This window comes from Thalassophryne amazonica, chromosome 4 (genome assembly GCF_902500255.1).
Source record: "Thalassophryne amazonica chromosome 4, fThaAma1.1, whole genome shotgun sequence".
Lineage (NCBI taxonomy): Eukaryota > Metazoa > Chordata > Actinopteri > Batrachoidiformes > Batrachoididae > Thalassophryne > Thalassophryne amazonica.
The window spans coordinates 28,036,771-28,051,731 of record NC_047106.1 but is presented as its reverse complement, the minus strand read 5'-3'; the positions used below and the strand labels follow the sequence as shown (position 1 = coordinate 28,051,731).

At 40.3% G+C, this 14,961-nt stretch overlaps 1 protein-coding gene across 3 annotated transcripts in view; it reads left to right on the top strand.

Annotated features, from left to right (window-relative positions):
• Positions 1-14,961, top strand: part of arhgef12a (Rho guanine nucleotide exchange factor (GEF) 12a) — a 194,334-nt gene that overhangs the window by 154,933 nt on the left and 24,440 nt on the right. For all 3 annotated transcript variants that reach the window (XM_034169299.1, XM_034169300.1, XM_034169298.1), the window contains 10 exons: positions 202-316; positions 535-649; positions 759-962; positions 1,047-1,185; positions 1,663-1,695; positions 5,164-5,315; positions 5,481-5,627; positions 8,289-8,374; positions 9,028-9,153; positions 13,055-13,169. In XM_034169299.1, coding sequence (XP_034025190.1) covers positions 202-316; positions 535-649; positions 759-962; positions 1,047-1,185; positions 1,663-1,695; positions 5,164-5,315; positions 5,481-5,627; positions 8,289-8,374; positions 9,028-9,153; positions 13,055-13,169 — 1,232 coding nt within the window. The remainder of the gene's footprint in view (positions 1-201; positions 317-534; positions 650-758; positions 963-1,046; positions 1,186-1,662; positions 1,696-5,163; positions 5,316-5,480; positions 5,628-8,288; positions 8,375-9,027; positions 9,154-13,054; positions 13,170-14,961) is intronic.

Here is a 14,961-nt window from a genome sequence, read left to right as displayed (position 1 = left end):
GTAATTAATGCAGTAAATAATACAAAAGTGTGAGTGACTGAAACAGTCATAGCATGCCAGATGGCCTCAGCATCATCCAGATGGTCATGTATAAACTTCCCAAAAATGACTGGTGTGACATATGGCGAAACCATGTTATGTACATTTGTTATTATTTTAAAGGAGCAGCCACATTAAATTTTGTCATTTTGTTTTCATTAGCACGACTATGCAGTACGTCATCTACACGTACATGAAGCACCTTGGTGTGAGGGTAAAGGAGCCTCGAAATCTAGAGTCCAAAAAGGTCCGGATCAATTTCCTTCCAAAGATCAAGGTAACGCACCAACTGAATGAATGTAATGTTCTGTTCTGAAAGGAAATAAAATGTATTTATGCTTAAGGCTGTAAAATTCAGGCAAATGAGTAATCGGAAAGCAAAAAGATTCACACATGAAAAATACGATGAAATAAGCTGTCTGAGAAACTGAGTTTCAACCATTTCTACCTTTTGGGCTTCACGTGTTCATCACCTGTGCCTCTTTTGATGACAAGGGGATACAGAAAAGTATCAAGACCGAGAAGGAAGGAGAAGAGAAGGTGAAAAAGCATAGATTCCCCAGCATCCTTGGACCTCAGCGTCGGCCCAGTCGAGTTGAAGCAGCGTCAGGTGAGTCCTCCGTTCTAATCAGGTGACATTGTAATACAGCTGCGATTGTTTTCGTTAGAAATCTCTGCACTTGCTGATACTGTTTTAACACACCTGTCTCTGGGTTCAGTGGGGAAAGCCCTGGATAGTCGGCCTCGGCCCCAGAAACAGCTGTCCCAGCCGACACTGGGTTCAAATGAACACATGGATCCTGGTCGTATGAGAAGCAGCCAATCAAGTGAAGGCTCCGAACTCACACACTCCATATCTATGACTTCGTCATCCCCAAACAGCGCCACCTGTAGCTCAGACACCAGCCGAGACAATGATATGGGTGAGCTGCTGACTCAGTGAATATGTCAGTGTCTTAGCTAAAGAAATAGCCGTTTCTAACTGGTGTTATTTGTCCCGTGATCAGTTGGGACTCCAGTGTCGGCGCCCTCAAGGTTGAGTGACGGGCTTCAGGCTGACCCTTTGGATGGCTTACCTTATCCTGTGTCACAGTTTGACCTTTATGGACTGGACCAGCTGCAGGAAGACGACCGAGAAACTGACAGGTGCGTTTGCAGCCACAACAAGTACACATATTAGAGCACATAGTTCTGCCAAAAGTCAAATAAATGATCCTACAGTTACATTTTTGCAACTTCCAGACCCAAGTGTTTTACTTTTAATAGTCTGATTATTTTTGGGGAGTGTGATTTATTTTTGTTGATGCTGTCTGAGGCTTCCGCAAAATTTCAAGGCAATGTTTCCAAGCTACCTTCAGTTTATACCCCAAATTTTATGAAAATCAGTTGTTTCTGGAACTGTGTTTGTTTGTACGTGTGCGCTTCTTTGAGTTAATGAATGATTTGTCTTCCGTGCCATATAACGACCACTCACAGAAACCACAACAACAAAAAACATGAGTCGTATTTGAATCATTTTTGCAAACAGACACACGAGATATCAACTCCTTATTTTCGGGTAATAATACTTTTACCTCTTTGCTGAAAACATATTTATTGATTTTGCACTTAATGTTTTTATAGAGTCCATGAGGGAACACCAAAGGCCATAAGAAGGTGAGGACACCTGATCAATTAGACTTTTGTAAATTATTCCTTGTGGTTAGCAGGACAAGCATTGGATTACTGGGGTCTGTCAGTGAGTCAATGGGTCTTTCATTCCCATCAGTAACAGAAATTTTTAATTCTGATAGATACAGGTGAGGACCGGTGTCAGTTGGAAAAGTGAGCCAACCCGCTAAGTAAAAAAAAAAAGAAAAAACAGCATGAAAATTGTATTTAAATATATATACAGATTATGAACTATGAATTAATACAATAGATACAGTATAATATATTATTTGCACACATATTTTTCACATTTCATCATCATCATCATCAATTTTATTTATATAGCACCAAATCACAACAAACAGTTGCCCCAAGGCGCTTTATATTGTAAGGCAAGGCCATACAATAATTACGTAAAAACCCCAACGGTCAAAACGACCCCCTGTGAGCAAGCACTTGGCGACAGTGGGAAGGAAAAACTCCCTTTTAACAGGAAGAAACCTCCAGCAGAACCAGGCTCAGGGAGGGGCAGTCTTCTGCTGGGACTGGTTGGGGCTGAGGGAGAGAACCAGGAAAAAGACATGCTGTGGAGGGGAGCAGAGATCAGTCACTAATGATTAAATGCAGAGTGGTGCATACAGAGCAAAAAGAGAAAGAAACACTCAGTGCATCATGGGAACCCCCCAGCAGTCTAAGTCTATAGCAGCATAACTAAGGGATGGTTCAGGGTCACCTGATCCAGCCCTAACTATAAGCTTTAGCAAAAAGGAAAGTTTTAAGCCTAATCTTAAAATTTAAGATTAGGCTTAAAACTAAATTTTTTCAATTTAATTTCAATTTAATTTAATTTAATTTATATAGCACCAAATCACAACAGAGTTGCCTCAAGGCGCTTCACACAAGTAAGGTCTAACCTTACTAACCCCCCAGAGTAACAGTGGTAAGGAAAAACTCCCTCTGAGGAAGAAACTTCAAGCAGACCAGACTCAAAAGGGTGACTCTTTGCTTGGGCCATGCTACAGACATAAATTACAGAACAATTCACAAAACGAATATACAGGAAATGCTGTTGAGCACAGGACAGGAGGGTCTCCAGCACAAATACAACGCCCAACTCTGGATGGAGCTGCACCTTAAACAGAGAGAAAAAAACAGAATCAGGCATCAGAAAGACAAGAAATACAGTATACTTTGCCAGCATTAAACAGCAAGAAAACAGAAATAAATACTAAGGTGATCGCCGGCCACTAGCCCTAAGCTTCACTAAAAGACCCAGAATTTAGGTAAAGTTGAGGCCGCGCTCACTCTGTTTACTAATAAAATGAATTAAAAGAGTAAAAAGCATAAAACAAAACTATACCAGTATGCTACCCATACGAAAGGGAAAATAAGTGAGTCTTAAGTCTGGACTTGAAAGTCTCAACAGAATCTGACTGTTTAATTGACGCAGGGAGATCATTCCACAGAACAGGGCCATGATAAGAGAAAGCTCTATGACATGCAGACTTCTTATTCACCCTCTGGACACAAAGTAGTCCTGCACCCTGAGAATGTAAAGCCCGGGCCGGTACATAAGGTTTAATTAGGTCAGCTAGGTAGGGAGGTGCCAGTCTGTGAACAATTTTATAGACTAGTAGCTGAACCTTAAAATCTGATGTCACTGTCACAGGAAGCCAGTGAAGGAACGCCAAAATGGGTGTAATGTGGTTGAACTTTCTGCTTCGTGTCAAAAGTCTGGCTGCAGCATTTTGAAGCAATTGGAGAGCCCTAATGCTGGACTACGGTAAACCCAAAAATAGAACATTGCAGTAGTCCAATCTAGAAGAGATAAAATCATGGATCAGGGTCTCAGCATCAGCCATAGACAGGATGGGATGAATCTTCGCTATATTTCGCAGGTGGAAGAAAGCAGTCCTTGTAATATTTCTAATGTGGAGGTCAAAGGACAATGTAGGATCAAAAATTACCCCAAGGTTCCTCACTTTGTCAGTGTGATGTATGACATACTATCCCAGGCTAAGCATTAACTGGTCAAATCGATGGCGATATCTCACTGGACCAAGAACCAGCATTTCAGTATTATCAGAGTTTAAAAGTAGGAAGTTTGTAGACATCCAACTTCTCACTGATGCAAGGCAGTCTTCTAAGGATTTTATATGAACGAAATTACCAGCAGTTATCGGCATGTATAACTGAGTATCATCAGCATAGCAGTGAAAGGTAATCCCAGAACGCTGCAATATGTGCCCAACGGGTGCTATATAATTGGAGAAAAGCAGGGGGCCTAAGACGGACCCCTGTGGAACCCCAAATGTCATGTCACTAAGGTTAGAGGTAGTGTTACTGTACAAAACACAGTAAGAACGACTGGTCAAGTACGACGTCAGCCATGCAAGGGCACTCTCAGTAATCCCAAAATGATTTTCCAACCTTTCAAGTAGAATATGATGATCCACGGTATCAAATGCAGCACTGAGATCTAATAGCAGCAGAATCGTAGTGGTGTCTGAATCCATTGTAAGCAGAAGATCATTCACCACTTTAATGAGAGCCGTCTCTGTGGAGTGATATTTTCTAAAAGCAGACTGCAGTGGCTCAAAGAGATTATTCTCACTAAGACAGTCCACGAGCTGCCGTGACACCACTTTTCCCAGAATTTTAGAGCACAGTGATAGATTTGATATTGGCCGTTAGTTTTTCAATACACTAGGGTCAAGATTAGGTTTCTTAAGTAATGGTTGAATCACTGCAGATTTGAAGCATTTAGGAACAGATTCAGAAGTTAAAGAAAGATGAATAATTTCCAGCACAGTCGGCCACAGGTCCTTAAACAGTTTTGTTGGTATAGGATCAAATACTCAGGTGTTGCTTTTTGTTGATGTTACGAGTTTCACAATATTTACATTGAAATGCTTGGTTGTACATCTTGATGATGATACAAACATATGAAGAAAAACAGCAAATATATGACTTTGTATTGGCTTCTTTGCGCATTCAATATGAAGAAAAATATCAAATATACATAAGCCATAGCTTTAAAAGTGTCATTTCTATTAAATAACTAGTCGATCATGTTTATTGACAATAAGTAAAAATTCATATAAGGGGTCAAAATTTGATGAGGCGGGTCAGTTTTCCATATACAAAAGTGACCCGGTGTTCAGAATTTGATATGACACTAGCGAGCCTTCTATTTTCCAGCCAATTTGACATCTTTTAACTTTTTTTTTTTTTTTTTTTTTAAAGTTTGTAGTTATTTATTTTTTGTACTTGTTTAAATAGGAATTCTGCCATGGTAGGGCATGTCTGGGTGTGTTCAAGCACACACATGTAAAGTAAGCCTGTTGTTTGCGAGCAATTTCTGAAGACTTGTTGCTAGTCACAGGGTTCTGATGGTCACTAAGGCCAATGTTGATTGTACTTACAGTGGCAGATTTATATATTAGTTGAATTGAAGCTTTTTGTTTTGTCTAGGTTTGAGGGACTCTATCCTACTGAAGTTCAGAGTGAGGATGACCAGGGAACAGACTCAGAGTATGACCCCCCCAACTGGCAGCAACTTGTGGGAAGAGAAGTCCTTGCAGGTCTCAGGCCTCATGAAATCAAGAGGCAAGAGGTCATTAACGGTGAGGATATAACCTTCCAGTTCACAGCACGTGACACAGAACAAAGTATTAAACCAAGTCTAAATGAATTGGTGTATTTGCAGACAGAATGTCAATACCTGTTGGACCTCTTGAGCTGCACAACTTCTCTAGATGTTCAGTGTTTGAGTTTGTGTGTTTCTGCAGAGCTCTTTTACACAGAGCGCGCACATGTGCGGACGCTTAGAGTGCTGGACCTCATATTCTACCAGAAGCTCAACAAAGAGGCCATCCTGCCTCCTGCTGATGCTAAGAACATCTTTACCAACCTAGAGGAGATTCTGCAGCTGCATGGTGTGCACACACACACACACACACACACACACAAAGGTGCATGACTGCTCAAAGGACCATCAAAACACAATAATCAAGACAAAAGTGAAAATTACATGATTGATCAAATGTAGAACTTTAATCATATTTACAGTTGTGGTCATAGGTTCACTCATCATGAACATGAATATCATGTCAATATTGGACTTTCTACGTTTTCTTTGAACTGCTGTTTTTTGGGGGACAGAATGACTGTACAGCCTACATCTTTAACAGGGGAAAACATTCATTTTGGTGCATGAGTTATTAGTTAGAGTTATCTGCAATAAACACAGAGTTAAAATTATACATACAGGGTCAGAAATATGCGCACAGCATATTTGCTTGAATATGCCCCAGTAAGTGTCACCTTGACTCCATGTTTGTGGTAGACAACAAACATCCAGCAGATTTCTGGTTTGTTATTTGACCACATATCTTGGCAGAATTGGTAGAAGCCACCTAAAGTTGTTGATTTTCTGGTACAGTCTAGCAATATTGAGCACAGTCCAGATATTTTTGATATTGTTGAGGTCAGGACTGAAGGAATGCCAAGCCAAAAAGGTTAATGGCGGTCTCCTTTATCCATTTGACAACCAGCGCTGATGTGTGTTTGGGATCATTGTTGTATTTGGACACTACGTTGTGTCCACCTTCGACCATTGTGGTTTTGTTGAAGAATTCTAAAATCCAAAATTAGTATAAAAAAGCTCAGCAAATATTTACAGTTGATCAACAGTACAAAGGCCTTATATAATGTCAGTTTTGGATTTATGGCTTTCTTCTTGCTCAGCAGCCTTTGGGGTCTGGTGATGTCACATTTTTCTCTGATGCCTCAAACTCTATCAGATTTCCTCAGCTGTAATCCTTGAGGACTGTTGGACCTTTGGGAAAAAGTTCATTAATTACTAAAGGTTAATTTGGTTCTTCTTCCTCAGTGATTTAAAGGACATGTCACACGGTTTTTAATGTCCCATTTAGCAAGACAACATAAAAGTACTCATGATTGTAAGATTCTCAGCACACATGTGCTAATAATTAGTGATCGCTGATGTATTTTATTCCTCTCACTCTGTGCATTAGAAGGTGCATTTCCAGAAAATGTCTCACTCTGCAATTCTCGGCATTTTTCAGCGTGTGACGCACATTTTAGAATGAGCAGAAACATCCCGATGACTGACAAACAGAGGGAAACGAATGTGCTCCATCCGAAAACGAAGCTTCTGAGCTGCCGTTTGAAAGTGATGGCTCGGATTTACAGAGGATTTACAGATGGGAGATGACACACTTCACTCCGAAACTCTTAACTTTTTCAGAGTGTCGGATTTTGGATCCTGATGTGGTGACGCACTGTTTGTGTGGATGCTGGTTTCCTGAAGCTGTGTACATGGACGTGGGAATATCTGACACTGTTTTTAACAGACTGCCTGGACTGGATTTGTTACATTGGACAAAATCAGAATACATTATTTACAGGAGATAATGGGCGTTATTTTACGTGTCACAATCGACAGAGACCTAAAGGGAGCTGCAGACGACAATGTTGCGTGCGCGCGTGCTTCTTTGATCGTGTAGAGTTTACACTTGGAATTAAATCTATAACACGGTTTATTTCAGAGTGTCGGATTTTGGAACCTGATGTGGTGACGCACTGTTTGTGTGGATGCTGGTTTCCTGAAGCTGTGTACATGGACGTGGGAATATCTGACACTGTTTTTAACAGACTGCCTGGACTGGATTTGTTACATTGGACAAAGTCAGAATACATTATTTGCAGGAGATAATGGACGTTATTTTTTACGTGTCACAATCGACAGAGACCTAAAGGGAGCTGCAGACGACAATGTTGCGTGCGCGCATGCTTCTTTGATCGTGCGGAGTTTACATTTGGAATTAAATCTATAACACGGTGAGTCTGGCATGTTCAGGATTTTACTCCTTTTGTGTTTTGTGGCAATTTTTAGATATATATATTTTTTATTTTTTACTGTAAGAGAGTGTGAATTTGGAGCTGGAATGTGTATGTGTGCTGCGAAGCTCGCTGTGTGTGTGTGTGTGTGTGTGTGTGTGTGTGTGTGTGTGTGTGCGCGCGCGCGCTGTGCAGCTGGTGAGATGTTTTTTTTTCCCCAGCAGCAGATGTTTTTTTTTTTTTTTGATTTTATTGATAACACTCATAATTAATCGTGCGCAAATCTAAACCTGGAGCAGAGATGGTTACTGACAGGCTGCATTTATGACTCATGGCTGCAGGTGCACATAAACCTTCTCTGAACTGCAGCTTTTACCATGACTGCATCAAAATTAACAGCTTCACTTAAAAATGAGTCGTCATAACACGACATCACACTTATGTAAACTTTGGAATTAATCTGTGCCTCAGTTCTTAATGTTAGCAGCTACGTTCCATTGAAGCGCACGCTGTGACGCTTCAGTGGAATGTAGCTGCCGTATTCTTTGAATCTGGCCACGGAAGTGCACAAAGTTATCCCGGTGGATCATCGGATGGTCACTAACAGACTAAATCTAAATTGTTATGATTTCGGTACGACATGTCCTTGAAAGACTGTGTGGCCCAAAACGTATTGGTCGTTATTGGTCGTTTTTATCTTAATGGTCCACTGTTTCTTTTACTTTGTATTTCAGTTTCAATACTGGAGCAAATGGCAGCTGTCCGAAAGAGAAACGAGTCTTCAGTAATTGATCAGATCGGAGATGACTTGCTCTCCTGGGTGAGTCCTATTTTCAGGCTGAAATTGTGTTTCTTCTTTCAAACATTTCCTTATATTGAATACGCTTCAAAATGACTAATGCAGCAAGAAAAAAAATGCATTGTGTGCATAGAAATTGAACTGTTGCCTGAAATTGTTTTCTTGTGAATAAAAAATGTTTATTGCCTCAAGATTGCTTTCCTCAGCCTTTACATCTGTTTATTTCAAGATGTCATCTGTTCAAGAAATCGGTTCTTTGTAGCATATTTTTCCAAGAAGAGTTTATCTTTCATACTTAAACATTAGGGCTTTTAAATTCTGCACATAAATCTAAAAGGAGAAAAGATAAATGATACACAAAAGAACAACTGCAGCGAACACTGGAAGCCTTTTTATCAGACAATGCCCTAGATTTTGCTGACATTTCCATTTCTCGACATGGTGTGATACATTTGATGTAAGACAAGTACTCTGGTCTCAAAACAGCGGCAAAGTAGGCTAAATTATCCTTATTGATCAAGTCTGCACTTGAAATTAAGGCATGGATTTGAGCACACCCCCTTTTAAGATTTACTGCAGATTGTGGTGGGTAATTACCAGACATTGCCATGGCAACTGTCCTTGTCCCAAATTATCTGAGTAATCTGTTCATTTCTTTGGTTGGGTGGTTACAGTTCAGCAGTGGTGAGGAGGAGAAGATCAAGCAGGCGACGGGGACGTTCTGCAGTAACCAGCCTTTTGCTCTAGAAATCATCAAGACCAAGCAGAAGAAAGATTCACGGTTTGCTTCATTCATTCAGGTAAGTTCAGCAGACATTATTCATTCACCACCTCGTCGCAACAGTGGATGATGTTTGGTCAATGGATGGGTGATGCTCTCAATTGCAAATTATCACAGTATTTCATAAAACAAATAAAATAACATTTCACACACACACACACACATATACTAGGTCTGTCCAAAAAGTATCAGACCTTTTTATTTTTTTCAAAAACCTTATGGATTTGAATCACGTGTGCTTGCATGAGCCAACCTTGAACCTTCGTGTGCATGCGTGAGTTTTTTCACGCCTGTCGGTTGCGTCATTCGCCTGTGAGTAGGCTTTGAGTGAGCACTGGTCTTCCCCCCTCGTTGGATTTTCATTTCGAGGAAAATGTCTGAACGATTGGAGCAGCGCTGAATCAAATTTTTCCAAAAACTGTGAGAGACAGCCAGGTGGAAACCATTCGGAAGATTCAAACGGCTTTCGGTGGCTTTTCAGTCGAGTGAGTATCCGAGGAATTGTGTAAGAGCTGGACATGTCACATGTCCTGTGAGACTTCCAACTTCCGCACGTCTTTCATTACAAAATCTCCTGTAACAGTGGAATGTGCCGAAAAAGTCCTGATGTCCACCTCTTCTGCAATTTCTCTGGTAGTCAGACGACGTCCTGGATCAACACAGCGTTCACTTTGGAAATGATCTGGTCGTTTCAGCCTGCCGATGGCCACTCGGAGTGCGGCGCACCCTCCGCCATTGTGCGCCGTCTTTAAACCGGTTGTAACACTCCTTAATCTGTGTGATGCCCATAGGATCGTCACCGAAAGCCGTCTGAATCTTCCGAATGGTTTCCACCTGGCTGTCTCTCACAGTTTCTGGAAAAAATTGATGCAGCAGAGCTCCAAATCGTTCCACCTCGCAATGAAAATCCAATGAGAGGGGAGGACCAGTGCTCACACAAAGCCTGCTCACAGGCGAATGATGCAACCGACGGGCGTGAAAAAAATCACGCATGCGCATGAAGGTTCAAGGTTGGCTCATGCAAGCACACATGATTCAAATCCATATGGTTTTTGAAAAAAATAAAAAGGTCTGATACTTTTTGGACAGACCTCGTATATATATATATATATATATATATATATATATATAAACAATAATAAATTTAATTTGTATTAGATTACTGTGTATATAGAATAAAATAAAGAAATATTACAAAACATAAATAATAATTCTAATGATGATTACAATATAAATATTACAAAGTATATCTCAGTATATGAAAATTACTTCTTGTTGAAGTACAGCAGCAACAAATTGAATTCCTTATGTTAATTGACAAGTTCACTTAAAAAACAGCCATGTTAATCCTTATTGATAGCAAATAAGTCTTTTGAGTGCTTTACTTTTGTCACATGTCACAAAATAATGCTGCAAAAGATACACAGGTACAAGGACACAGCCAGTAGAGCTCGAAATTCAAATCATGTTTTCATGAACCTTAACATTACAGAGAGTAGTTATTAATGACTTCTTCAATTTTTGGATTGCTTTGGGCCCCTTCACACATAACACGAAAGACGCAGAAACTGGAACAAAATCCACAAACCAAACGCAAAATGGGGAAGCACGACGTGTTGCACCGCATCGCACTGCTGATGTGGAGAAAAATAAAATAAAAACAAGCTGCATAATTAGTGAATCTCACTGGGGTGATATAAATAATAAATAAAAGGGAACACAATACAGAACCCCACAGTTAAATAACCCTGGTTAAATTAAAAAGAAATGACGCTCATGGGATTCAAACCTGCAATTTGCAAAAGCTCCGATTACCATACGGAAACTTTACCACTGCCCTACAATCACTGTCTTACAACAGGAGCGTAAAATGGCTAAAATCAACAAGAAGATAAACGTGTGTTTAGAAAAAGAGAAAAAAGTGCAGTGATAACTGACCAAACGGCGTTTGTTACGGCTTATTTCTGCTGATACGTGACTGAAAGTGGCGTATTTGTCGCACTGCTGCCTTGTCATTTAGTCCTGTGGCGCGCCACGTGTCATGTCAGACAGACGCGGCATTCAGATCGCCTGCTGCGTGTCCACATGAAACGACGGTCCGTTTTGAGCTGGGACAGCCTGTCAATGTGCGTGCTGTGCGCGCTGTCCAGCCCATCGCAAAAGCGATATATGTTTTTATGTATTTCCACATGAGGACAGCAAGCACACAGATGCGTGTCACAGTGGAGAGTTAGGTCCTGTCCGTCATTACATGGTACGTGTTCTGCAGCTGTGACGTCCCGGACCAGTGATGTCAACAGCTGCTGCTGTTGGTAGCCAGCCACGCCCCCTGTCCGTTCAGCACACAGACCAAGGTGTCACTCTGTGATCAAATGAGAATTTGGGGGGGGATGAATTTCATCCATTTTGGAATAAGGCTGTAACATAATAAAATGTGGAAAAGGTGAAGCACTGTGAATACTTTCCGGACGCGCTGTACCTTAATTGGGTAATGGTCCTTTAGTCATTGGAATACAGGAGAGGATCAACAAGTCCTTTTTTCTCATCTGTTGGGATGATACGTCTTCCAAGAGAGGCATCACTTGCACCACCAACAGGAGACTGTCTCAGTCTGTATGAAATAGCTAGGCACCGATACCACAGGATCCTGCAGACATGCCCTCAGCTGTTCACCACCTTTGCAATCTTACTGAGATTCTGTGGATCTCACTTGAATGACGTCAGCCACAACAACCCTGGCATGGGTGATCTCCCACATCTTGGAAGGAGGTTCAGTCTTGTGGAACTTCTCAAAGAAGTCAGTGTAACAGATGGTTTCTTGTTCATGCCGTCAAGTCATGACTGCTTTGCCTTCTACTCACAAAACTACTGGAACAGCTTACTGCTAGCATACAAATGGTGACTTTTACTGAATAGCTTTGATTGTAGATTTGTCAGTTTAATCTGTGAACTTCTGCACCATTATATCAGGTGCCATCTCCTGTATTTGCCAAAAGACGTGCAGCGCTTTTATTCAATGCTTTGATGTTTTGCTTTTTGCTTTTTTGCACACCCTACTGGCTTGGAGTGGAATAAAAAAAATGATTATTCAAGACTACACTATATGTAGTTGGACCTTTTCATATGTGTTCTGTGATATCTTTTCATCTGTCTTTTGTTTTTTCCAAGAGGCTTTATCAGTTGCACTGTATATGGGTGATTATTTGTCATGTAGGCAAATTTTGGGAAATTCCCCAAATTTTCTGTATATTTGTATTGTCAATTGTGTCTGGAGCTTGGCCCAAGCAGTCACCCCTTTGAGTCTCGTCTGCTTGAGGTTTCTTCCTTATTTGTGTGACGCGCCTAGATGCAGCCTTGTTGTGATTTGGCGCAATGTAAATGAAATAAATGGAATGATGTATGAGAAGAAAGTATTTACATTTCATGCTTGAAGCAACAAAGGAAATTGTTTAAAAATTATGAAAAATGTAATTATTTTAGCATTTACAGTAAATAGTTTTCAAATGCATTTTCATTGTGTATTTATGACTTCTGTTAGTGACAGAAATTCTGTAACAGTGAAAACATGCTTCTGGAATAAGCAATCAGTCATTTGGGCTCATATCAACACTACTTTCTGGTTATGGTGTTTAAATATGATTTCATTATGCTTGTCATATGTATTTATTTATTTAATGAACATGGTGGGTTAAGGTAAACAGACTTGTTCTCTGCTGCTCAATGTGGAGCTGCTTATATCTGCATCCAAAGTATGTCATTTTTTATCTCCTCTGGTTTCAGCTCAGATATCACTTCTCTCCATCAAAATCTCACACACAGTTAATGGACCTCAATTAGCATTTAAAAAAAAAAAAAAGACTGGTGTTGGTTGATTGGTATTCATGTCAGTGTACCAAATGTGCCTTTTAATTTCTTTACAGGAAGCAGAGAGTAATAGACTTTGTCGGCGTCTGCAGCTGAAGGACATCATTCCTGTTGAGATGCAGAGACTCATCAAGTACCCTCTGTTACTAGACAACATTGCCAAGTACACAGGTACTTCAGTATTGTTTCTACCAATAGCTGCATCTTCACAGTCCATAAAACATATGGATGTCCATCTTTTAGTGCTTTTTGTTAGGGCAGAGTAAATCTGAGAACAGAGTCTATGTTCAGAGCAAGAAGAAAAACAGTCTGGCTGCTCGAGGCAAAGGCACAGGGCACCATGAAATCTAAGGTATAAAATCCCTTTTTCGGACTTGTTTCTGCTCAGACAGGAGCAGAGGACATAAAGTGAAGTATTTGGAGTCAGTGAGATTTTTTTTTGTAATTTTATCTATGTATCACCATATTGGATCTGAAATGACACAAACAGCATGTGATTGTAGTTTTCAAAAGAAGAACTGGATGTTACTGCACCAGAACCCAAGTGTTTCTGCATCATAGTCATCTTCTGAAGGGATTGCTTGGAGATGGCACCACAAGGACATATTGTCATGCATGTACCTCTCAGGGATGTGAAATTTCTGCAGCATCGCAGATTACTGCAGCGTAGTGTTGTAACAGATCACAGTTGAGCTATGATCAATTCAGTTCAATTTATTAATTTATATAGTGCCAACTCACGGCAAAGTTGCCCCAAGGCGCCTCACACAATTCAAAACAACAGAAAGTAATTTAAAATTAAAATCAAGAAAAGTACAATAAAAAGATAAAACACAGTAGAATAAAAAGAAATTACAAAGCAAACATAAAAACAAATTAGATTAATGATAAGGTAGTCTGAAAAAGTGGGTCTTCAGTCTTGATTTAAAAGTCTCCACCGTGTCAGACTGCCTAATAACTGCAGGTAGAACGTTCCAAAGACTCGGACCACGGTAGGAGAAGGCTCTATACCCCTCAGACCAGTCCGCCAGGTAGGAAGGTGCCAGTCTGTGAACAATTTTATAAACCAACAACAAGACTTTAACATCCGATTTGGCAGAAACCGGTAGCCAATGAAGGGATGATCTGTATGGACTGCCCCCTCAAGGTTCCACATGCATGTGAACCACAGATTAATTGCAAAGTTTACATAAGTGTGATTTTGTGTCATTGGTGACTTGATTTTAAAGTGATGACTGCGTTAATTTTGATGCAGTTGCGGTAAAAATCGCCTTCTGTTGGAAAGAAATAGAACAGTGCTGCACACTCACAGACAAAGAAGCTTAGCACTTCAGATCCACCACAATAAAAATTAATATTTGTTAACATTAAGGACATGGTGTCCGTGATCTCTTCCCTGTGCAGCTGTGAGCCCAGTGAAATGACCGTCACACTCAATGTTTTGGAATGTGTGCTGATCAAGACCACTGACCTAAAAGAACTCTGGTAGTGTAGGAAGAATGTATTCATCCAGAAAGGGTTACAGTATAAATAAAATTATTCTCGTCACCTTCTCACCATTCATTGTGGGTGTTCTCTTCTCCTGTCAAAAAAGAAAAGTTAGTTATAAACTCAGATCAGTTTTGCTCCTTTTCTCTCGTGTATTTTTCATGGTTTTGACAAAGGCATTTTTTATTATTATTTACTGATACTGTTAATGTTGCATTTTAATCCAACAACTAAAAAGTAAGTTGCTTCAGCTGCTCCCTTGTTTTCACTCGGGGTCACCACAGCAGATGGGAGGTGAGTCTGTAAAACAGTGAACGCCTTGTTTTCATTCAGGACCACAGGCAAAAGTTCCTTATTTTCATTACTCATTAAGTTATTGTGAATGGGCATCGGTACAACAGTATCTCAGAATAACTAACTTGTGCTAATGTGACTTCATAGCCTCTAATTTTAAAATGAATATCGGCTATAGGGC